The following is a 25,642-nucleotide window of genomic DNA, read 5'->3' as shown; positions in this document are numbered from 1 at the left end:
ACGGAAAGTCTGCTGCGAAATTCTCCATGAGTGAGCCTTTTGGATCCCCAGCAGATGTCCATTCTGAAGCTGCCAGAGGAATGAGGGGGGTAGGCCATCTACAGAGGAAGAAGAGGCTGTACCCAACTGCTGGTGACCACATGTCACATCTTCCCTTACTCTGGCTTTTAGGATGTCTGATTTTTTTCTTACTCTGTAGCTCAAGTCTCCCCACCCCTCATCTTCAGAAAGGTAGTCTCCCACCTGTCCTACTTATTGGTTGCTGAGGATTAAGTGTTAGGAACATCTCAGGAACACACTCCTAAGGGACCACCCCCCTTTCCCTCACCCCAGGCCTCCTGTGGCAGACCATCTCTAGTGTGGCCTCTGGCTCTGTCTGGCCTAAGGCTGGAGGACGTTGTGTCAGGCATTCAGGACCTGAGTGGAGCCCCAGTGCTCTCTGCCCTCACCTCTGCCCCGTCAGCCCCTTACCCCAGCTGTCCCTGTCTCCCTCTGCTTCTTCATCTCACCAACTCCTTTCTTCCTTTCTCATCTTGGGCAGAAATCCTGGGAGAGGTTGGACAGGCATCTCAGTCGCCCAGGGTCAGGAGAAACAACAGTCCCTGAGGACATTAATGGTTCAGGACCATGGATAGGGCTCTTCTGCTCTAGGCAGCACCAACCATTCACTTGGGTCACCTGACTCAGGGCATCTATGTGAAGGTGACCTTGAGACCCCCTTTATAAGATGGAGGGGTTGGAGCCTTAGTGACTAAGGGACTTGACCATATTCCTTGCTATGAAGTGGCAAAGCAGAATTAAGAACCCAGGTTTTCAGATTCTTCCCATTTCACCATGTTAGGTTCCCCCCGTCCCACATTTTTAAATTAATTTTCACATCTGGGTCACATGAGACCAAAGGGCTGGAAGTTACCTCTGTCCCTTAGAGATGAGGCCAGTTCCACCATGGGTGTGTGTATTAGAAGAAATAGCAGCCATGAGCTTTTGATGGATAAAGAAACAAATGAAGAACAAAACAAAACAAAAGCAGCACAGATGACAAAGGGACAAGCTAATCTATTTACTCAACAAATATTAACTGAGTGTCTATGAAATGCAAAATTCTGTGCTGGAGATTTAATAGTGAATTAGATGTAGTCCTTGCCATCATGAGGTGCTCTGGTGGTAGAGACAGAGACATAAGCTTGGTTTCTCAATTTCACAATGCAGGCTTGGTTTTGACAATTCACTCCCATTTCCTAAGTTATTTTTTTTTCCTTCTGGGAAGTCCAATGTGTACAGAATTTCCCATGTGTCCTCTCTTCTGATGCCACACTGAGCCTCACCATAGTGGGCTTAACCCCCAGAAGGCAGACAATAGGGCAGAAGCCTAGGAGTTTGAGCTGAGATGATTGATACTTAAGAAAAGGGCTCCCCAAGGCAACATTCTTTGTCTATCAGAGTGGTCTAGAAAGAGAAATGGCTTATCACATTGGCCAAAATAGGCATCTAGCCACTCCCCTCACCACCCCCCCCCCCAAATCAATCCACCCATCCATGGAGTAGTGGTTAAGAAGACGGGATATGACACAAGATTGCCTGGGGTCGAATCCTGTTTCCACCATTTAGCAGCTGTCTGACCTTGGGCAGGTTACTTAACCTTCCTGGGCCTCAGTTTTCTTGCCTGTGATATGGGAATCTTAATAGTACCTATCTAATACAGTTGTGGGGATGGAATGGGTTATTAGATGTAAAGTACATAAGACAGCCCTTGGCAGAGGAAACGATGTTTAATGATCTATTGTCATTAGACTAAGTCCATAAGGGCAGGGATAGTGCCTGGGACATAGTGAGTGCTCAGTACTGTTTCTTAAATGAATAAATGAATGAATTTGCTAAGACCTGAACTTCTGTGTGTCATTCCCTGTACTCAGCCCCGTGCCTTGAACCAAAGCCGCAGCTCAAGTGTCTTCTCAGCTGAGGAGAACTCAGTGATATCTCCCTATATTTGCTCTGAAAGACCCAGCCAGGAGCACGACCAGCCCGGCAGAGGCACCTGTTCCCAGACACAACTGGCCTCTTCTCTTGGTGCTGATCCAGGGATGTAGCACAACCCGAAGAGTGAGAAGCTCTGCCATCAGCAATGCAAAGATACCTCTGCTGGTCCAGGATTCCCTGTCAACGTGATAAACAACCCCTGGCTGGTACTGGCTCAAAATGATGACAAAAGAGCTGCATCTGTATCGCCAGGCAGGGAAAATCATATTCGGTCCACTGTGGAGGCTTCTGTGTTCAGCATGTCCTGGAGGATCAGAGAGCCTGGAGTTAGGAAGCTGAACAGCACGGGATTATTCCCACAGAGCAATTGGACGTGGCACAGGGACAGGTTTGCTGCCTTACCCCGTCTGTTATGCATTGTTTTGTGCCTTTGCGCACGCATCCCCAGCTTGAGAGGAAGAAGGAGACACTGCTTTGTTTCTTTGTCCCTGCGGCACAGCAACCGTGCTAAGCTCTTTTCAGCGAATCCCGGGCTTTGCTGCTAGAGCTGGGTGCAGAGTGGAAACAGCACCATAGCTTTGGAAGTGTGTCCCCAGGTGGTGTGTGAATCTTGTAGCCTGGCAGAGGGAGGGGCCTGAGCTTTGCTTTCACACAGATCTGTGTTTGAATCCCAGCTCTTCCGCTGCTACCTGTTTGACCTTGAGCACGTTCTTAAGCCTTGAGGAGCTTTGCTTCTTCGCCTATAAAGTGGTGGAGGTGGGGGCATGACAGCCATTTCAAAGGGTCATTGCTAAATTCAGGGGGATGACGTTAGGGAAGCACGTGGATAAATGTTGGTCCCCTTCTTAGACCTGCCCAAAAGCACCCGTCTTTCTGGGTGTGTTTGTATGTGCTCTCTGCTGTGCCCCTGGGATCCAACAGTGAGGTGTCCTCAAACCACTCAGCAAGTGGAGACACGGTTAGTAAGATGGGCCATGTCTGTCTGTCTTCTATACTCCACTGTGAACTCCTTGAGGGCATGGATCGTATTATACACAATCCACCCCTCCCATTTCCCAACCCCCAATCCCACCCCCTGAGACCCGCACACACCCACGCCCACATACGTAGAGCCTGGAACTAAGCAGCCCTCCCCAGACTTGCTGAATGAAAGCTTGAATTTGGCTTGGACCTCTGAGGTTCTGGGTAGAATCCAGGGCATCTCTAACTTGGATGGAGAAAGTTGCATCTTTATTTTCACTAATCTTCTACTGAAACCTAGCATTTCTATTAATCATGAATATATAAGCAACAAAGGACAGCAGTACTAGCAGTACCTGTGAATTTGTCACTGATAAGATCACAGGTATTTTCATAGAACATTACAGTAGTTGCAGCTATCTAGAACATTTGTGCTTTGAACTACAGTATTTTTCAGGCCCACTGCTAGATCTTGTTCATAATGCATTAATAAAGGAACACCTATAATACTATATGACAAACTTCTGAAATATTTTGAAAACTATATTTCAGTATAATTGGCTTCCTTTGTAATTCTATGTATTTTGTTGTATGCATTTAAAAAGATCATTTGAGACGGCTCCACCAGGCTGCCAAAGGGGGCCACGGCACAACAAAGGTGAAGAACCCCTGGTCTAGGAGGTCCATGGGTGGGCTTCTTTGGCCTGCAAGTCCCCTAAAATGAATGAAAAAAGGTGGGAGGCTAGGTTCTTATGTATATGTGACTTTCCTTCTTAGTGAACATTTGGCAATGTCTGAAGACATTTTTGGTTGTCACAACTGAGAGGTGCTACTCGGCACCCAGGGGTAGAGGCCTGGGATGCCACTAAACATCCTAATACACAGGACAGCCCTCCCAACAAAGAACTGTCCTGCCCCAAATGTCAATAGCGCCGAGCTGAGAAACCCTGGACACAGTAATGGAAATTTCTTGGATTGTTAAGACTTCTAGGGAAAAAAAAACAATGCATGTCGTCATTAGAAATACCTGTGATAATTCTCTCATCCAACACTGTGTGCACATCTACAACAGATACCAGGCACTGGGCACTAAGGTTACAGGGAGGAGTACGACCCTGGAGGAGCTCTGGGTCTGCAGTTCAGTAGGATGTGTGACCCAGTAGAGTTGCGTGCAAGGTGCAGCCGTTGTGCAGATCTCTACGGGGCACCTGTTGTCCAAGCAACGTGCTGGGTGCTGCGGATCAGTGCGAATGTGACAGAATCCACGTCTCCCAGGGAACACAGACAGTAGGTGATGCCATGATGTGTGCTGTGAGTGATGACAGAGGTGCAGGGCTCTGTGGGGACACACGGCGAGGTGTGTGCTTGGGTGTACGTTGGGGTGAGGGGAGTACACCTTAGTGCAGTGGTCAGGAAGGTCTCCTGGGGGTGCTGAAGTTTCAGTTGAGGCCTAAGAGATGAATAGGAGTTGGCAAGATCAGAGGATGAAGAAAGGATGCTTCAATCAGAGGGAACAGCAAGTTTGAAGACAGAGGGAGCAAAAGAGCACAGAGCATCAAAGGAACCAAACAGAGAGAGCCTGGCTTGGGCTGGAGTGTCACTTAAGGCAAAGAGTGGCAAGAAGCAAAGCCTGGGATAGGAGCAGTGGGTGGCTCAAGGGGGCGTCTTGTGTGCCACGTTTAGGACTGTGCGCTTTTCCCAGAGGAGCCATTGAAGGATTTTTAAGCAAGAACGGCAGGCCAATTTTTGTTTGTATGTTTGTTTTTTTGAAAGGGATGGATTGGGAGGGAAGAGGCATGGAATTTGGTGGATGGCTGTTGCAGTGACAGAGAGAGAGAGGGAGAAAGAGAGAGAGAAAACCTAGTCACTGCCCAGGAAACGAGGAGAGGCTCCTCAGAGGAGATGCTGTATGAACTGAATCTGGAACAGTGAGTAAGGTTTCCTAGGTCGAGAAGGTAAGGGAAAGGCATTCCAGGCAATGGGCCAAGCATTGCACGGCCTGAAAGATCGTGGGGTGTTTGTAGATGATGAGCTATTTGGTGTGACCAGCATAATGTGCAGGGGAGAGGGGCTAAGATGAGGCCCAGTGCCAGCATCTCTATGACCCTGGCTTCTGGTTCACAACTAAAGTGACTGCAGAGGCCAAAGATACTGTTTGGCCCCTGCTTCTCGCACCTGTCCAGACAAGGTGCCCCTGCAGAAGACAGGCACAGAGATGAGCCAGAGTCCCATTGTAGAAGTGAGATGTACAGTGGACTCCCTGTCTAGTGGGCATGGCTTACCTGGCATCTACCACACTCCTCTGTGTTTCCTCTTAGGGCAGTCTCATTAACTGCGCGATTTCCACAAATCCATCTCTCCAACCCAGATTGCACTCCCGCATTCCAGTCTACGGCCCTAATTGCTTTCTGGCCATCTCTGTCTGGATGTCCCACAGGCTTCTCCAACAAAATTTGTCCAGGACTGACCATATCAGTCAATAAGTATTTGCAGAATTGAATTGAATTTTCCTGCCAAACTTCTCAAAAGAGTTACCTCCTCAAAATTATCATTATTTGTAGACATGATTGTATACCTAAAACACCCAAGGGAATCAACTGAGAAATCTTTAGAATTAATAAGAGTTCAGAGACCCAGTTGGATGCCAGATGAATATATAAAAATCAATAGGTTTTCTGTATATCAGGAATAACCAGCTAGAAAAAAAAATAATGGGAAAAAATGTCATTCACTGGAGCAAGAAAAAGGGCATAAAATGTCTAGGAATAACCTTAACAAGATGTGACTGAGACCTATATAAAGAAAAGTACAAGCCTTTACTGAAAGATTAGCTGGTATTTATTGATTACTTATAGTGTGTCAGGCACTGTACTGAGTATTTAGCAGTATAGAAGATATTATCACATTAATCTGTACAACCATCCTAGAAGTGGTTGTTAATTTTAAAGATGTTGAAATGAGAGTTGAAAGAGTTTACATAAATTGCCCACAAAGTATTAAGTGGCAAAACTGAAATTTGAACCGAAGGCTTTTTGTTTCCAAAACCCAAGCTTTTAACCTTTTCACGAAGCCACCTTCAGAATACGCCATACATACACAAATGGTAGGTTGGTAGGTGTCTTCTGGGTATTATGAAAAGATTGATTCATTTCACTCATCCATTCATTCCAAAAATATCTGTGGAGTGACTACTATGGGCAAGTATTGAGCTAGGTGCTAGAGATAAAACTATGAATGAAATCTCAAGGAGTCTATGGCTAGAGAAGCCACGTAAACGTATCATTATGTCACCATTGGCGAAAGCAGTGATATTCACTGGTTCACTAATTCATTCGCTAAGGATGAGCAAACCAAGGAAGAATACTTGCCATTTATCTCGAGGGTTCCAAGAGGGCTCCCTGGAGGAGGTAACGAGTCTTAGTGTGCCTGGAGTCAGCTGGATGAGGGAACTAGAGAGAGAGCATTCCAAGCACAGAGAGCTGGGTAGGCAATGAATATACATGAATCATTCATTCAACCAACAGCTCTTGTGGGAGCGTCTGCTGTGTGCCAGGTACAGGTCTGGGAGCTGGAGAGAGAGTAGAAACAAAATAGCTCCCCTGCTCTTATGGAGATGGCATTGTATCGGGGTAAGGGGGCACTGAAAATAAACAAGAAAATAGATGTCAGAGGATGCTGAGTGCTGTGGAAAAAATAAAGCAGGAACCTGGAGGGCTGACGTGAGAGGAGGGAGGCTTGGATTTCATTTAGGGTGGGCTGTGAGGTGATACTACTTGACTCAGGCTGAAGGAAGTGAGGGATCGGGTCACACAGCTCTTGGGGAAGAGCTTTCTGGGCTGGAGGTCGAGCAAGTGCAGGGTCCCAAGGCGGGCATGGGATGGGCTTAGGTATCATGGCCCATCACAGGTATGAAGGGATGAACGACAGGAGAGAAGGTCAGGGGCAGCGAGGTGTCCGTTCAAGTAGGGCTTCTGAGATGTGGCAAGGACTTCGGCTGCTGTGTTGAGTAGGATGAGAAGCCAGAGAGAAATCTTCCTAAACGTCCATAAAGGGAAAAAAATATTACCAAGAAAAAGACAGGTAAAGATGGCTGCCTGTAAAAACCAAACATTTCATTCTACATGAAAAAACTAAGTGAAACAAAAAGCACACAACAGGTGAAAAGCAATCTTTTCAGCAAATGTGACAAAAGAGTGAAATCCTGATTCTCTAAAGAGTTAGCACAAATTAATAAGAAAAATAGTAAGAACTCATGGAATATTTAAGAACATAAAGTTTAGATACCTTTGTATGTCATCATAAAATTAAAAGGCCAAAATGACTACGAATGTATATGTAGCACATGTGATGCATAGAAGATATAAATATGTAACTCAGTGAGAAAAAATAAACACCACAGTGGAAAATGAGACCAGGATTTCATCAGATAGTTCCTCAAGGGAGGAATTAAAATTATTGAGGGCATCTTCTTTATCCATGCATCTGTCGATGGGCATTTAGGTTGCTTCCATGACCTGGCTATTGTAAATAGTGCTGCAGTGAACATTGGGGTGCATGTGTCTTTTTGAATTATGGTTTTCTCCGGGTATATGCCCAGTAGTGGGATTGCTGGATCATATGGTAATTCTATTTGTAGTTTTTTAAGGAACCTCCATACTGGGTTATAACCTTCTCAACTCACTAACCAACGTTTGATTCCCGGGAGACTTCCAAATGAGTCGGGGTTCCAGCCCTGTCTAACCATCACCAGCAGCGCCTGCCACAGAGATCAGCCAGGCTCCTATGGACAGCACACCCCCCCAGAAACCAAAGCTGGATACAGTTACCACTTAAGTGAACACTCGGTCTGGGACTCTGGCCATGGAAAAGCATTTTCCACCGCACTCACCAGCATGCTGTCACCAGACTTTACTAAGAGGCCAGGTCTTACTTACAACGGAAAAAAATATGCAGAAACAATTTAAATGCTTGACAGAAGGAGAACGGTTGAGTAAATTCTAGTATAACCATATACTAGAACGTGGCACGTCCATTTACAATGCTGTTTATGAGTTCAGTATCTCGGGGCCAGAGGGCTCACGTTGTCACGTTTCCTGAATTGTTGCAAAAGAAAACCGAGAAATGACCTGAACGGCCATCAGCAGGGGAGTGGTTGAATACATTGAGATACATCCAGGCTGTGGAATATTACACATTTATGTAAAAAATCAGTTCTATATGGCTCTACTGACCTGGAAGGTGTCCCCGATGTAGTGTTAAATGAGAAAGCAGGTTGCAGAGAAGTGAGTGCAACTACTCACTTATCATTTTTTTAAAAAAATAATAAAAATTCTCCCGGAATGTGTCTTTGTTTGCATGAGAGATGAGAAGGTTGGAAAGGAGAGAGTTACCTGCCAGTTAACTTTGGTAGCTTTGGAGTGGGTAGAAGGGAGAGAGATTGGCGACCCGTTTGTCCTTACACATCTTTGTGTTGCATGTATGCATAGCCATGTATATTACAAGTAACATTGCCTTTTACAACTTAAAACTGAAGAATAATTGACTGAAAAAAGAGCCCACAAAATTATATATATAATATTATCTCAACGATGTGAAATATGCATGGAAAAATCTAGAAAAAAAAGAAAATATTAACATCGGTTGCCTCTGAGAGGAAGGCGAGATTGTAATGTTTCCTCTTTTTTCAATTCTTGCCTATATTTTCCAAATTTTCTGCAAGGAGGAAGATATATACATTATTGTTTAAAATATAATGGCCTCTCCCTTCTCACCAGCCAATCTTGCCTTTACTTATTTACAATCTTGCCTCTGTCCACCGTGTCACCTGCCACCTGTCTTTGCTGAAGTTCATGCATCCATTCTGCAAGTACTTATTGAATTCTCGGCACTGGGGATGCAACAGGAACCAGGACAGAGCTCCCACTCTCAGCATCCTTACCTCCAGAGGGACCATTTAGACATCAAACCGAGTGACCTCATCCCAGACCCTCACCTTAGCCTCCCTGTGGTGCTCAATGCCCTGAGTCACCGTCTTCTGTAGGCAGCTGCACTCTGGCTCTCCTCCCACCGTTATGCCTGCCTTCCTGCCTCCTACTCTGTCACCTTTCTTGTCCCTGTACACGGAAAGTGTTCCCAGGGTCTCTGTTTAGAGCCTGATTTCTTTCTCCGCAGCAAAGGCTGTTCATACCCAGGTTCTGAATCAGTTCTGAATCAGGTTCTGAGACTGCAGAGACCCACACAACAGATGGGGTGCTGGGGATGGTGGTGAATGTTGGTATCAGTGGTTGACCAGGACACGAATGAGGGTGGTCCTCAAGGTGTGACCCCTGTTGGGTCTATACTCCGGGATCATTCTGTGCAGCCCTGTAGCACAGTATTGCCATGTGGAAGTATTTGCTTATGTCTGGGTCTATGATCCAGGCCCCAAGGCCCATCACAGGGTCTAACCTAGAGGAATGAATGAATGAGTGAGTGAATGACATAGTGCAATGACATCACCAGACAGATTTCAGAGACATGAGCTGAGTAGATCTGGTGCCAGTGCCCGTGGGGTGAAGTTCAGGAACATGAACCAGGGGGCTCCTTTAAAAGTTGTGGAGATAGGAGCTTTATTTCATTATTACTGTAGTTGAGGATTTTTTCTGGGTTCTGAGCCATTTTTGTCTTCCTTTAGGAACTAACTTATTCAAGACCCTGTCCAGCTTTTTAATGATAGCGCTTGTTGTTTTCCTACTGGTTACTAATAGCTCTTTCTGTATTAACTGTTTTATTGAGACTTTTCTACCTAACCATTTTGTGTGCCTTTTGATTTTGTTTCTATTTTTGACCTACACATACTTTCTGTATAAACTATCAGTCTTGTAGTATCTTCCACAGCTTTTTTTTTTTTTTTTTTTGCGGTACGCGGGCCTCTCACTGCTGTGGCCTCTCCCGTTGCGGAGCACAGGCTCCGGACGCACAGGCTCAGCGGCCATGGCTCACGGGCCCAGCCGCTCCGCGGCATGTGGGATCTTCCCGGACCGGGGCACGAACCCGTGTCCCCCGCGTCGGCAGGCGGACTCTCAACCACTGCGCCACCAGGGAAGCCCTCTTCCACAGCTTTTACATTCAGAAAATCACAGTCAGATAATTATTTGTGTATATGTTCTTCTATTTTTTGACTTTTTAAAAAACTTAGTTTAGTACATGGTGTGAATTGACAAGATAACTTAATTCTTTTCTCAAACAGTTAATTAGTTGACCTTGCAAAATGTTTTTCTTTTCTCACTGATTTTTAATGCTTATATATATTTTAATTTTTACGTCTATTTAAAGCTATTGCTGTAATACTGTGTCATGTTCTGCCTGTCCACCCTTGGGCCACCTCCACACTATTTTCAAAGCATCATTCGGTGATTTTGTTTAGTATCTTGTAGAATGAGAATACTACAGTTTCTACCTTTTCAAAAAATACACATTGTCTGCGACTGTCTATTTCTTCCAGTTAAACTTAAGCACCCTTTTACTAAATTTAAAACAGGTTATTGGGCTTTTGATCAGAATTGCACTAAGCTTATAAATTAACTTTTCAAAAGGTTAATATTCCAAATTAACCTTTCAGAAGTTAGTCTTCCACTCAAGATTACATATGTCTCTCCAATTATTCAACTTTTTTATCCTTCTCTAAATGTTATTTTTATACAGTGACTGTCTTGTTTCTTATTAAGTTTATTTCCATGTATTATACGCATTTTGTAGTTATCATAAATAAGACCTTTTTTCTTTATATTTTTATCTGTCACTTGCATATGGAAAATGTCATTGATTTTGTATACTTATTTTGTGTTTGGTTACTTTACTGAAATTTATTAGTTCTAATAGCTTCCTAATTGATTCTCCTGGGTTTTCTGGGTGTATTAATATATCATCTGCAAACCATAATTCTGCTTGCTCCTTTCTCCTTTCTTTTTCTTGCATCGCATGGATTAGCTCTTCCAATAAAGCATGAAATCTCAGAGGTGATAGTAGCATTTCTGTCTCATTCCTGATCTTAATCAGGCATTTCACCGTAAGTAGGATGTAAGTTATTGTTTTAAAATGGATGCTCTATCATGCTAAGGAAATATTCTTTCTCCTACTTCCAAATGCTTATTTTAATCAGGGTTACATGTCTAATTTTATTAAATGCCCATTTAGCATTTATTCATAAGACCTTAGCTTTTTTTTCCTCTTTAAATGGGATACTTTGTGTTATCCCTCTTTTCTGTTAAAAGAGATTTTTCAATATTAAAGTCATTTTAGAGATTAACTGTCCTTGTCAGTTAATCCCTAAAGTGGGCTTTAAAAAAATTAGTGTTGAGTCAGTTTATCAGCATCATAGTTAAGGTGGATCTGAAGTGGACTGCTTACTTTTGAATCCCATCTCTGAGTAACGGGGTGGCTTGGACCCCTTCCTCAATTTCTCTTTGCCTTAGTTCTTCATCTGTAAAATGAAGGTGATATGAATAGTATCCACCTTCTAGGGCTGTTGTGAGGATTAAACAAATTAATATATGTGAAGTTCTCAGAGGAGTGTCTAGCCAAACACTCACCGAATACAAACACTATATTAAATCAATGAGAACTTACCATGTGTCTGGTACTGAGCTTGGGCTATGGATTCAAAGACAGGAAAACTCAAGTATGGTCTGTCTTCTCATGGAGCTTACAGCCTGGCAAGAAAACAGATACTCATGAATTAATCACATGGAAGCATGGACATTTGCTTCTGTGATAAGTGCTACCAAGGAGAGGTGATGGTATCATGAGAGCATATAATAGGGGGTTTGAACTAGTCAAGGAGAGACAGCTGACTAGACATCTGGAAGAGAGAACAGCATATCCAAAGGCCCTGTGGCTGTGCAGTGAGTGTGGCCAGTACAAAGGACTGAGAACAGCGGGGTTTTTTTTTCTGACAGATATACATCTGTGACACATATCACCGTGTAGATTTAAGACATACAGCATGATGGTTTGATTTATGTATATTGTGAAATGATTACCACAATAGGCTCAGCTAACAACCATTATCTCATATAAAAACAGTAAAAAGAAAAGAAGAAAGGAACAAATGTTCTCTTTGTGATGAGAACTCTTAGGATCTACTCTCCGAACAGCTTACCTGGATATCACACAGCAGTGTTAGCGATAGTCGTCATGTTGTGTGTTACATCACTAGTACTTATTTATTTTACAAGTGGAATTTTGTACCTTTTGACCACCTTCCTCCAATTCCCCTTCCCCACCCCCCGCCTCTGATAACTACAAGTCTGATCTGTTTTTCTATGAGTTTGTTTTTTTGGGTTTTTTTTGTTTGTTTGTTCAGGTTCCACGTATAAGTGATATCATACAGTATTTATCTTTTTTTCTCTGACTTATTTCACTTAGCATAATGCCTTCGAGGTCCATTCATGGTGTTGCAAATGGTAAGATTTCCTTTTTTTTTTTTATGGCTGAATAATATTTGTGTGTGTGTGTGTGTGTGTGTGTGTGTGTGTGTATCTCACAACTAATTTATCCATTCATCTATCGATGGACACTTAGGTTGTTTCCATGTCTTGTTTATTGTAAGTAATGCTTCTATGAACGTGGAGGTGCAGATATCTTTTCGAGTTAGTGTTCTTGTTACATTTGAATATATTCCCAGAAGTGGAATTGCTGGATCATGTGATAGTTCTATTCTTAATTTTTTGAGGATCCTCCATACTGTTTTCAGCAGTGGCTGCACCAAATTACAATCCCACCAACAGTGCACAAGAGTCCCATTTTCTCTACATCCCTGCCAGCATTTGTTATCTCTTGTCTTTTTGATGATGGCCATTCTAACCGGCATGAGGTTATATCTCATTGTGTTTTTAATTGGCATTTCCGTAATGACTAGCGATGTTGAGCATCTTTTCATGTACCTGTTGGCCTTTTATATATGTTCTTTGGAAAAATGTCTGTTCAAGTCCTTTAGAAGGGTGGGGTTTGGCTGGAAAGCTAGTGGACACAGGGGTAAGAGGTCACTAAGGGCCAAACCATACAGAGACCTTCATAGGTCTACAAGTGATTTTTCCTTACTGAAGAGCAGTGATGAGCTATGGGAGGTTTGATGTCGGTGGAGGAAAGGGGAGGTCACCTGATCAGATTTGTGTTTTGAAAAGACACCCCCAGCTGTAATGTTGGCAAGGACCAGGGTAAACGCAGTTGCCCAGTCAGGAGGTAGTTTTTATGGCAGTCTGGGGGAGAGATGCTGTGGGGTCAAGGGAAGTAGAGACAGAGACAGGGTGATCGGTTGTCCATGGGGTTGTGAAGGAGAGGAAAGTGTCAGGAAAGGGTAGGTGGAGGACATCACGAGCCTGAACATCCCGAAGGAGGTGTCAGGTCTGGAGCTCAGAGAGAGGTCTGGCCTGGACTGTGAAGTTGTGAGTCATCCGTGCACAAGGGGAGGTCCTCTAGACCAGACGGAGAGGAGGAGAGGCCCCAACACTGAGCCTGGAGAGGAGCCAGAGAAAGAGCCATGGGAGGAAGGAGGGAGCGTGAGCGGTATGGGAGGAAGCCAGGCACCAGGCTGCTCAAAGCATCATTGCATCTGCAGGGCACCAGGTAAACAAGCAGGCTCTCTGGCCCCTCCCAGGGGCTGTACATCAGAATCTAAATGTCAGCCAGGTCCCCAGGCGCTGCGCAAGTGCAGTGTATTCTGAGATGCTCTGGCCTGGGAGGGGTGATTCCAGAAGGGAGGCAACAGTGTTAGAGGCAGCTGACAGGTCTGTTAAAATGAGGACTGAACAGTATCCACTGGACCCATCGGTGACCTTAGACCTGTTTGGGTGGATTGACAGGACCAGGAGGCAGAACTGACGGGCTGGGGGTAAGGAAATAGAGACAGAAAGGACAGACGGGTTGTGTTTACTAACACTTTGGCTGAGAAGGGGAAGAGAGAGACGAGGCTGGAGGGAGAAGAGAAGTGGAATGGGGAGTTGGTTTTTTAAGGAGAGTCTTGAACACATTTAAAATGGGAAAGTTCCAGTGGAGAGGAAATGATTGAACACTTGGAACGTATATAAGAGAGAAACGTATATAAGGTTCTTGAAGATTAGGCAAGGATGGGATCCCAAGGGCACATAGAAGGGATATGTTTAGATTGCAGGAGGGCTAGTTGATCTGCAAGAGGAAGGAAGACCGTGTGGGGCAGGCTAGACGGATTTGGAATTGGGAAGACAACGGAATCCCCACTGATGGCATTTATTCTCTATGGAGATGGGAAGAGGGGGCTGGGGCTGAGAAGAGGAGGCTGGAGGGTCAGGAGGCCATGGAAAATGGAGAAAATTTGAAATCATCAGTCTGGCATTTAATGTTGTAAAGAGGAAGTTCCACCTGGTCTGCTGGCCTTTTAGTTCAAACTCTGAGCATTGTTTCCTACCTCAAGGGTTGTTCTAAGGCTTGAGTACGACGACGCCCATTTTATCACCTGGACAGCTCACGGCACAAGCAAGCTGGCACTCAGTGTGTCAGTCACCCACCTTCCTTCCCTCTGCACTGAGCATGGGCTGGTCCAGAGGAAACACTTGGAAGAGGGGGTTCATGAGCCTCTAACACACTGCTCCCATCTCTCTGGGAGATTCTCAGAGTTCTTCTGGCCGTACTGAACAGCCCCCTTTCTCTCTCCCAGGCCAGAACTGCACGTTCCAACTGCAGGGTCCCAATGGCACCGTTGAGAGCCCAGGGTTCCCGTATGGCTACCCCAATTACGCCAACTGCACGTGGACCATCACAGCGGAGGACCAGCATCGGATCCAGCTTGTGTTCCAGTCCTTCGCCCTGGAGGAGGACTTTGACGTCCTGTCGGTGTTTGATGGGCCACCCCAGCCAGAGAACCTGCGAACCAGGTATCACCCCCTCCTCCCCGTGGCCAACAGCTGGGCCTGAGCCAAGCTTGCTGAGAGGAAGAACCAGGCAGGGTGAATTGTCATCAAGAAAGACCTCTGTTTTTATGAGGTCTGCCCTGAACTCCTCTGCTTTCTTTACGTTTCCCAATTCCTTTCTCCTGCTTAGAAGTTCCCAGCAGACAGGAGGTTTTGTAGGACAATTGGGAAGACTAGATAGAAAACACACAGAGCAATTCAAGTCTTTCTATTACAACTGATTTCGCATGCATATGTGTGCACACCTGTTGGTGTATATTTGCACACACAGAAATATATCCCTTGGACCCAGCAGATATGAACTGAAGGCTAGTAGCAACTATGTCTCACATCCCCGACTTGAAAACCATCAATACTTTGTTGGATTTTGCCTTGCATTTGCATGGCTTTGGCTGTGGGTACAGAATTGAGAATTTAGGGAAGTTTCTACTTTTTAAACCGCAGCGCACTCGATAGAAGAGGGAACAATGGAGAGGACCAGACTGCTTTCCCGTGCTTCTGAGCTACCTCCCAAGGGGAGAGTTCACATCAAGGAGGGAGACAGGGAGGAAGGCTCCCACCTCTGCAGGAAGAGCAGACTTTGGGGGGGCAAAGATCAAGGCCCCAGGGTCATAGCTGTCCAGGTTTTGTTGACCTGGTGGCCTGCCGTGCTTCCATTGCAAGACTTGTCCTGGTCCTGCAAGATACGCTTTGAGCTCCCAGGGAGACAAAGGGTTCATGGCTTACCAGCCAAGCCCTGGGGACCCCGGGGTCCTCAAGGCTTTGTTTAAGATGCTCTTGGATCAGAGTCACAGACAACATTCCCAGGACTGAGCCAGCCCTCTTCTTGCTTGCTCCCTGCCCTCTCAGGGCAGTGCAGAGGTGAGCTGCCATGTCTGCAGCTGGGATGGCATCTGGGGCTCCCCTGACTCGTGGTTCCTCTTAGACAAGACCAGGCTTGTCCATCTGCCCTTGACATTGCACAGGGATTGGCACATAGTAGGTGTTCAGCGAAACTTGGGTGGAGGGACTGGAGTGCTCTTCACTTACTCATTCCACAAATATTTCATGAGCACCTAGTATGTTCCAGACACTGGCCTGGGTGCTGGGGACGCAGCAGTGAGCAAAACAAAGCTACTGTCTTCAGGGACGTGACATGCTCATTGGGAAGGGGGCAGGCCTGGACTTGAATATGTGAGTTTAGAGTTCAAGGACATCGGGGCTAGAGATGTAAAGCTGGGAGACTGGGACTGGTTAGTGCTTAAAACCAGGAGACTGGACGAGGTCACTATCAGATGTCGAGTTCCAGTGACCCCATCGGTGGGGCACCAGCGCAGACCCTTGAGGGATGTTGAAAGACAGAAAGTCAGATCAGGCCAGTGGGGCGGTTAGTTGGGGTGCAGATGACTGGAGGCCTATTCTGTGTCCTGAAGTTCTTCCAGATCTTTTTTCTCTTTAGGCAGGGTCCACGCACGTGTGGTCAAAGCTCTATCTTCTGCCATTTGAGTTCTCTGGTTCTGAGAGTGAGGTGTGGAAGACCCCCAGAGGTGGGATGGCTCCGGCCGGGAAGGGTGGGAGTTCTGGGACCTAAGGAGGTGGTCCTGGCAGGGGGGTCTCTGGATGTATTCCCAGCCAGGGCACAGCCCACTCTGGCCAACCAGCCGTGTTTGAGGAGAAGGCTCCTGGGATTTGCACCTCCACAAGGTCATCCCTGCTCGGGCTCCTCATGCCCGTCATCTGCCTGATGTGCCCATTTTGGTTCATTTCAGAATTATATAGTTTTCCCATACAGCATTTCTACCTCCACGCTATCTGGGATCACGTCCGCTTTCTTGTATCTGCTCCCACGCATTTGCATTTTCTTTCTTTTTACTTATTTAGTCTTGCCAGAAGCTTGCCTATTTTATTGGTCTTTTAAGAGTCCCAACTCTAGGGCTATCAGTTTTATCCCTTTCCTATTACCTGACTTGTTGACTTCTGCTTTTATCTTTATTTATTCTTCCCTCCCACTTACCTTGGGCTGGTGGTGTTCTTTTGCTGTTTTCATGAACTGAATTAGTTTCATTACCTCTTGTTGGATATTAAAATCATTGAGGCATTTTCCCCTAAGTGCAACCTTGACCATATTGCATACATTTTGATGATAGTCGTTATTTTTAGAATAAATAATTCTAACTGCAGTTTTGTTCCTTCCTTGACTCTAGGGTTTTTTCCCTCAAAATTTCCAAGTAGTATTTTTTTATACTTAAGAAGTTATTATCTAGTTGTACAGCATTATGTTCAGATTATGATTTCTATTTTGGAGAAGTTGTTGCCTTTTTTTCTCAGTATGAGATCATTTTTGGTGAACGTTCCGAGTATTTGAAAAGAACATGTATTCTGTGGTAGAAGGGTGAACAAATTCATGTTATTAGTATTGTTTAATTTTTCTCATTTCTTCTTTATTGTCTAAGTGATTTTTGTCAAGGATAAGCAACTTATTGTTTTCACTATTATTTTTATCATTTTCTCCCTTTATTTCTAAGTTTTTACTTTACATATGTTGATGTTATTTCTTCAGTATGTCAGTATTTGTAAACATCAGATCTTCAGAGTGAATTATAATTCTTCCAATGTAAAAGTTACATTTCTCCCCCTTTTTTGCCTTAAATTCTACTTTGATACTAGTTTTACCACTTTTATTATCTTTTAGGCTTGCATTTATCACCCATCTTTGCTAATTTCTCTATTTTTAATGTTTCTATGTCATTGTTTTCTATGTATCTTTTAGAGTTTTGTTTTTAAATCTTTCATGAGAGTTTTTACTCTTTAACAGAAAGGTTTAATTCACTCACAATTTTTGGTGATAACTGATGTATTTGTTCTTATATAATATTTAATACTTTCTGTTTTTAAGCTTCCTTACTATGATTTCCGTTTCTCCGTCTTTAAGCACAAGTGTTCTTTGCCTCGTCTCTGATTTTTATTCTGCTAGTGGTTAAAGTTACTTCTTGAGAACACATTTTAAGCTATATTTCTCTGTCAGCATCCTGTCTAGTGAACCTTTTTCTTAGTCAGGTCTCACCAGCACTGCATCTTTGTAGAAATTCCTTAGTGTTTGTAGCATGTAGGTGTCTGTCTCTTTTTCCTAGTTTCCCACATGGATATATATAGTCTCTCTTTTTATATACCTCAGACTATTTCCATGACAACTTGGGAGGTCAGGTTGAAGGAGAGTATAACATGTTGCCTTGGCTCTCCGTCTTGAACTGGAAATCTCTCTTAAGATTTTTGTTCTTTTTTGATTTGCTGTCATGAATAGAATTATTTTTCATTATATTTTATTTTTCGATGATTCACTGCTAATATGTAGAAATACAATTGATATTTGTATATTGATCTTGTATCCCATGACCTGGCTGAGCTTCTTATTAATAATTGATAGTTTTTAAAAAATATCTGGGAATAAATAAAGTTTTTGTCCTTTTTCAATCTTTTTTTTTTTTTTTTTTTTTTTGCGGTACGCGGGCCCCTCACTGTTGCGGCCTCTCCCGTTGCAGAGCACAGGCTCCGGACGCGCAGGCTCAGCGGCCATGGCTCACGGGCCTAGCCGCTCTGCGGCATGTGGGATCTTCCCGGACCGGGGCACGAACCCGTGTCCCCTGCATCGGCAGGCGGACCCTCAACCACTGCGCCACCAGGGAAGCCCCTTTTTCAATCTTGATGCCATTTATTTATTTATGCTTAATTGCAGCAGATAGAATATTGACTATACTCAATATTCAATATAATATTGAATAGAAATGGTGAGGGTGGACATCCTTGCCTTGTTCTTAATCTTAAAATACTCAGTCTTTCACCATTAAGTGTGATGTTGGCTGTAGGTGTTTGGTAGATGTCCTTCTAATGAAGGTGTTTAAGAAGAGAATTTTGGCATGGTCTGGCTGCAGCATGGAAAATGCGTTGGGGTAGGGGCCAGACTGGTGTCTGCCAGGCCAGGCTAGAGACGGAGGTAACCTGAGCTAGAATAATGAAGAGAGAAGATGGCGTGGGTTTGTATGATGTTATGGGACAGTGCGGTACTTGGAATTAAGGGTGGGTTTATAGGGATTGTAGAGTGCGAGTGTGAAAAAAGGAAGGGGGTGGAGGATGACCCCACACTGTCTGGCTTGGAAGCAGAGAACAAGCTAGGTCAGCCTGACGTGAATTCCAGTCTCCAGGGAAATGTGTTCTCGAGGCATCCCAGGGTATTTTGTGCACTGATGTTTCTCGTCATTCGTCTAGCAGAACAGGTAGGTCACCTCCTCTCACAGTGTTTTCCCGTGAGACAGGAGGGTACGGTGGTGACAGGCCAAGATTTATACCCAGCTGGCTTCTACATTTATTTGCGCCGTGACCTCCGCAAAGTTTGGCTTCTCTGAGACTCATCTATTAAATGGAGGTGATACTGACCCACGTCACAGGGTTGTGTATATGAGCCACCTCCTAGGATCCCCTGCTGCTCCGTAAACATTATTTGCATCTTCCCTGGCCTTCTGCTCTTAGGAATTCAGACTGCTCTGGAGCGCTTTTATGCCTGTCTTGACGCTTCCTCTGTGGCCTGCCCATTAGACTTTTTAGATCTGGGAGATGCAGATGTGGAGGACGGACATCCGAGAAGAGACTGGGCTCAGGGGAAGTCATTCGTTGTGGATGGCATTGCTCATCCCACGGTAGCCCAGCAGTGGGGCCGGACTGACAAGAAGCCTGCAGTGGGGTTCTCTCTGCATCACTTGGGGCTTTCGTCTCAGACTTGACAGGCGTAAGTTTTGTAATTCTGCTCTTTGAGCATTTTAATGCATTTCTCTTTTCTCCCTTTACCTTCAATCCTTTTCAATTTATTTATGGATGCATTCCAGCAAAAGGCTGGAGTCACCTCCCCACCCCAATCCTCAGCCGTCTTTACACTCATCTTTCTCCAGCTGCTAGCTCATGGGTGGTGCTGTGAGCAACAAGCTTCCCTCCTAGTTACATTCTAAGCTCCTTGAGGCTGGGAGTCAAGCCTTCTACCACGTTTGGCTGTGCCTGAGCCACGCGGTGAAATATACATCTTGCACCTGCAAGACGTGAGTTCCAGCACCTCGCTAGCTGCTTGGCGTAGACAGGTCACTTTGACTCCTATCCTCAGTATCTTCATCCATGAAGTGGATGTATCAGTATCTACCCCATAGGTTGGTTGGTAAGGATTACATTAAATAGTGTGTGTAAACTGCTTTGAACTGTAATGAGATATAAACAAAAGAAATACTTGTATGTTGGTAGAAAAAAAATTAGAAAACACAGTTAAGCAAAAAGACACACACACACACCCACACACACACACACACACAACCAACACATTTATATGACATGAGGTAGAACAGTGGTTTTCAAATGAAGGTGATTTTGACCCCAAGGGGACATTTGGCAATGTCTGGAGACACTTTTGGTTGTCACAACTGGAGAGGGGCCCTGGCATCTAGTGGATCAAGGCCAGGGATGCTGCTAAGTGTCCTGCCATGCACAAGACAGCTGCAACAAATGCCAATGATGCTGAGGCTGAGAAATCCTGAGGCAGGTGATTAAGGAGGAGTGAAGGCCTTTAGCGTCAGACATACCTGTGTGCTAATCCTATTTCTGTGTCAGTGACCTTGGACAAGTGAGTCAACCCATCTGAGCTTCAGTTTCCTCCTGCAAAATGGGGAGCTCTCAGTGATGCTAGGTACTGACAGCTGCATCTGGCATCGTTAAAGAAGAGGTACCCGTAGGCACACTGCACACAGCTTGTTCTATATGCAGATGCCATTCATCTCCCAACAACTCCCTTTCTCCACCAGGAGTTCACAGCCACTTTCTCGAGAGCATCTCGCATTTCATCTAGAGCTGTTCATAAGCAGCAACATCCCAGGGTGCCAGAAGGCAGCGTCTGGCTGCTTGAAATTAAATTTACAAATAGAAGCTGATCAGGTTCTTCCCATAGTGGATCCGGGTGGGAAATGGGAGTAGGAGCTGGTCATGAAGGCTGGGGAGCCTGTAGGAGTTTGGAAATTAGGCAGAAAAGAACAAAGAGCCTCCCAGATAATGCAGTGTCAGACCTGCCTGGATGAATTACTGAAACAATCCCCACATCTCTGCTTTTGCACAATTAGGTGGCCTTTCCGTGCTGGCAAACATCCTATTGCATTGCACTTTAATGTGGGATGAAGTTTTCTAATGGAACATGAGCAAACATAAGCTATGGCAATGCTGCTAATAAGCGACATCACTGTGTATTGGAGGGTTTATAGGGCACTGGTGATAACTGCACCAGTTAAGCACAGCTAAGCATCCCTTAATTGAGACATTTGGGCTCAAGTTATGGGAAACACTGCAACTGGTTCCCTCCGTTGCTGGCAACACACATTCTGTCATCGGTCTAAGGTGGAATGCAGTTTTAGTCATTTGGGGCTGGTTGCAGATTTCACTCAACTGGCATTAGACACTTGTTTGGAAGCCGTAAAAAATCTACAAATTTGTCAGATTTACTGTCTTCTTTTTTTTTTTTTTTTACATCTTTATTGGAGTATAATTGCTTTACAATGGTGTGTTAGTTTCTGCTTTATAACAAAGTGAATCAGTTGACACATATACATATGTTCCCATATCTCTTCCCTCTTGCATCTCCCTCCCTCCCACCCTCCCTATCCCACCCCTCCAGGCGGTCACAAAGCACCTAGCTGATCTCCCTGTGCTATGCAGCTGCTTCCCACTAGCTATCTACCTTATGTTTGGTAGTGTATATATGTCCATGCCTCTCTCTCGTTTTGTCACAGCTTACCCTTCCCCCTCCCCATATCCTCAAGTCCATTCTCTAGTAGGTCTGTGTCCTTATTCCTGTCTTACCCCTAGGTTCTTCATGACATTTATTTTTCTTAAATTCCATATATATGTGTTAGCATACGGTATTTGTCTTTCTCTTTCTGACTTACTTCACTCTGTATGACAGACTCTAGGTCTATCCACCTCATTACAAATAGCTCAATTTTGTTTTTTTCATGGCTGAGTAATATTCCACTCTATATATGTGCCACATCTTCTTTATCCATTCATCTGATGATGGATACATAGGTTGTTTCCATCTCCGGGCTATTGTAAATAGAGCTGCAATGAACATTTTGCTACGTGACTCTTTTTGAATTATGGTTTTCTCAGGGTATATGCCCAGTAGTGGGATTGCTGGGTCATATGGTAGTTCTATTTGTAGTTTTTTAAGGAACCTCCATACTGTTCTCCACAGTGGCTGTATCAATATACATTCCCACCAACGGTGCAAGAGTGTTCCCTTTTCTCCACACCCTCTCCAGCATTTATTGTTTCTAGATTTTCTTTTTTTCTCTACGCGGGCCTCTCACTGTTGTGGCCTCTCCCGTTGCGGAGCACAGGCTCCAGATGCGCAGGCTCAGCAGCCATGGCTCACGGGCCCAGCTGCTCCGCGGCATGCAGGATCCCCCCAGACTGGGACACAAACCTGTGTCCCCTGCATCGGCAGGCAGACCCTCAACCACTGCACCACCAGGGAAGCCCTAGATTTTTTGATGATGGCCATTCTGACTGGTGTGAGATGATATCTCATTGTAGTTTTGATTTGCATTTCACTAATGATTAATGAAGTTGAGCATTCCTTCATGTGTTTGTTGGCATTCTGTATATCTTCTTTGGAGAAATGTCTGTTTAGGTCTTCTGCCCATTTTTGGATTGGGTTGTTTGTTTTTTTGTTATTGAGCTGCATCAGCTGCTTATAAATTTTGGAGATTAAACCTTTGTCAGTTGCTTCATTTGCAAATATTTTCTCCCATTCTGAGGGCTGTCTTTTGGTCTTATTTATGGTTTCCTTTGATATGCAAAAGCTTTGAAGTTTCATTAGGTCCCATTTGTTTATTTTTGTTTTTATTTCCATTTCTCTAGGAGGTGGGTCAAAAAGGATCTTGCTGTAATTTATGTCATGGAGTGTTCTGCCTACGTTTTCCTCTAAGGGTTTGATAGTTTCTGGCCTTACATTTAGGTGTTTAATCCATTTTGAGCTTATTTTTGTGTATGGTGTTAGGGAGTGATCTAATCTCATACTTTTTCATGTACCTGTCCAGTTTTCCCAGCACCACTTATTGAAGAGACTGTCCTTTCTCCACTGTACATTCCTGCCACCTTTATCAAAGATAAGGTGACCATATGTGGGTTTGTCTCTGGGCTTTCTATCCTGTTCCATTGATCTATCTTTCTGTTTTTGTGCCAGTGCCATACTGTCTTGATTACTATAGCTTTGTAGTATAGTCTGACGTCAGGGAGCCTGATTCCTCCAGCTCCGTTTTTCATTCTCAAGATTGCTTTGGCTATTCGGGGTCTTTTGTGTTTCCATACAAATTGTGAAACGTTTTTGTTCTAGTTCTGTGAAAAATGCCAGTGGTAGTTTGATAGGGATTGCATTGAATCTGTAGATTGCTTTGGGTAGTAGAGTCATTTTCACAATGTTGATTCTTCCAATCCAAGAACATGGTATATCTCTCCATCTATTTGTATCATCTTTAATTGCTTCCATCAGTGACTTATAATTTTCTGCATACAGGTCTTTTGTCTCCTTAGGTAGATTTATTCCTAGATATTTTATTCTTTTTGTTGCAATGATAAATGGTAGTGTTTTCTTGATTTCACTTTCAGGTTTTTTATCATTAGTGTATAGGAATGCCAGAGATTTCTGTGCATTAATTTTGTATCCTGCTACTTTACCAGATTCATTGATTAGCTCTAGTAGTTTTCTGGTAGCATCTTTAGGATTCTCTATGTATAGTATCATGTCATCTGCAAACAGTGACGGCTTTACTTCTTCTTTTCCGATTTGGATTCCTTTTATTTCCTTTTCTTCTCTGATTGCTGTGGCTAAAACTTCCAAAGCTATGTTGAATAATAGTGGTGAGAGTGGGCAACCTTGTCTTGTTCCTGATCTTAGTGGAAATGGTTTCAGTTTTTCACCATTGAGGACGATGTTGGCTGTGGGCTTGTCATATATGGCCTTTATTATGTTGAGGAAAGTTCCCTCTATGCCTACTTTCTGCAGGGTTTTTATCATAAATGGGTGTTGAATTTTGTCGAAAGCTTTCTCTGCATCTATTGAGATGATCATATGGTTTTTCTCCTTCAATTTGTTAATATGGTTTATCACATTGATTGATTTGCATATATTGAAGAATCCTTGCATTCTTGGGATAAACCCCACTTGATCATGGTGTATGATCCTTTTAATGTGCTGTTGGATTCTGTTTGCTAGTATTTTGTTGAGGATTGTTGCATCTTTGTTCATCAGTGATATTGGCCTGTAGTTTTCTTTCTTTGTGACATCCTTGTCTGGTTTTGGTATCAAGGTGATGGTTGCCTCGTAGAATGAGTTTGGGAGTGTTCCTCCCTCTGCTATATTTTGGAAGAGTTTGAGAAGGATAATTGTAAGCTCTTCTCTAAATGTTTGAAAGAATTCGCCTGTGAAGCCATCTGGTCCTGGGCTTTTGTTTGTTGGAAGATTTTTAATCACAGTTTCAATTTCAGTGCTTGTGATTGGTCTGTTCATATTTTCTATTTCTTCCTGATTCAGTCTTGGCAGGTTGTGCATTTCTAAGAAGTTGTCCATTTCTTCCAGGTTGTCCATTTTATTGGCATAGAGTTGCTTGTAGTAATCTCTCATGATCTTTTGTATTTCTGCAGTGTCAGTTGTTACTTCTTTTTCATTTCTAATTCTATTGATTTGAGTCTTCTCCCTTATTTTCTTGATGAGTCTGGCTGATGGTTTATCTATTTTGTTTATCTTCTCAAAGAACCAGCTTTTAGTTTTATTGATCTTTGCTATCGTTTCCTTCATTTCTTTTTCATTTATTTCCGATCTGATTTTTTATGATTTCTTTCCTTCTGCTAACTTTGGGGTTTTTTTGTTCTTCTTTCTCTAATTGCTTTAGTTGCAAGGTTAGGTTGTTTATTCGAGATGTTTCCTGTTTCTTAAGGTAGGATTGTATTGCTATAAACTTCCCTCTTACAACTGCTTTTGCTACATCCCATAGATTTTGGGTCATCGTGTCTCCATTGTCATTTGTTTCTATGTATTTTTTATTTCCTCTTTGATTTCTTCAGTGATCACTTCATTATTAAGTAGTGTATTGTTTAGCCTCCATGTGTTTGTATATTTTACAGATCTTTTCCTGTAATTGATATCTAGTCTCATAGCGTTGTGGTTGGAAAAGATACTTGAAACAATTTCAGTTTTCTTAAATTTACCAAGGCTTGACTTTTGACCCAAGATATGATCTATCCTGGAGAATGTTCCATGAGCACTTGTGAAAAATGTGTATTCTGTTCTTTTTGGATGGACGTCCTATAAATATCAATTAAGTCCATCTTGTTTAATGAGTCATTTAAAGCTTGTGTTTCCTTATTTATTTTCATTTTGGATGATCTGTCCATGGGTGAAAGTGGGGTGTTAAAGTCCCCTACTATGAATGTGTTACTGTCGATTTCCCCTTTTATGGCTGTTAGTATTTGCCTTATGTATTGAGGTGCTCCTATGTTGGGTGCATAAATATTTACAATTGTTATATCTTCTTCTTGGATCGATCCCTTGATCATTATGCAGTGTCCTTCTTTGTCTCTTCTAACAGTCTTTATTTTAAAGTCTGTTTTGTCTGATATGAGAATTGCAACTCCAGCTTTCTTTTGGTTTCCATTTGCATGAAATATCTTTTTCCATCCCCTTACTTTCAGTCTGTATGTGTCTCTAGGTCTGAAGTGGGTCT

General features: G+C 43.6%; 1 protein-coding gene across 1 annotated transcript in view; it reads left to right on the top strand.

The window, feature by feature from the left end:
* The window catches only part of CSMD2 (CUB and Sushi multiple domains 2), a 661,886-nt gene that overhangs the window by 47,543 nt on the left and 588,701 nt on the right, over positions 1–25,642 (top strand). Inside the window, exon 2 of the mRNA XM_065872671.1 lies at positions 14,609–14,825. Within this exon, the coding sequence (XP_065728743.1) occupies positions 14,609–14,825 (217 nt within the window). The remainder of the gene's footprint in view (positions 1–14,608; positions 14,826–25,642) is intronic.

Source organism: Phocoena phocoena, chromosome 1 (assembly GCF_963924675.1).
Source record: "Phocoena phocoena chromosome 1, mPhoPho1.1, whole genome shotgun sequence".
Taxonomy (NCBI): domain Eukaryota; kingdom Metazoa; phylum Chordata; class Mammalia; order Artiodactyla; family Phocoenidae; genus Phocoena; species Phocoena phocoena.
This window is presented reverse-complemented; position numbering and strand designations above follow the sequence as displayed.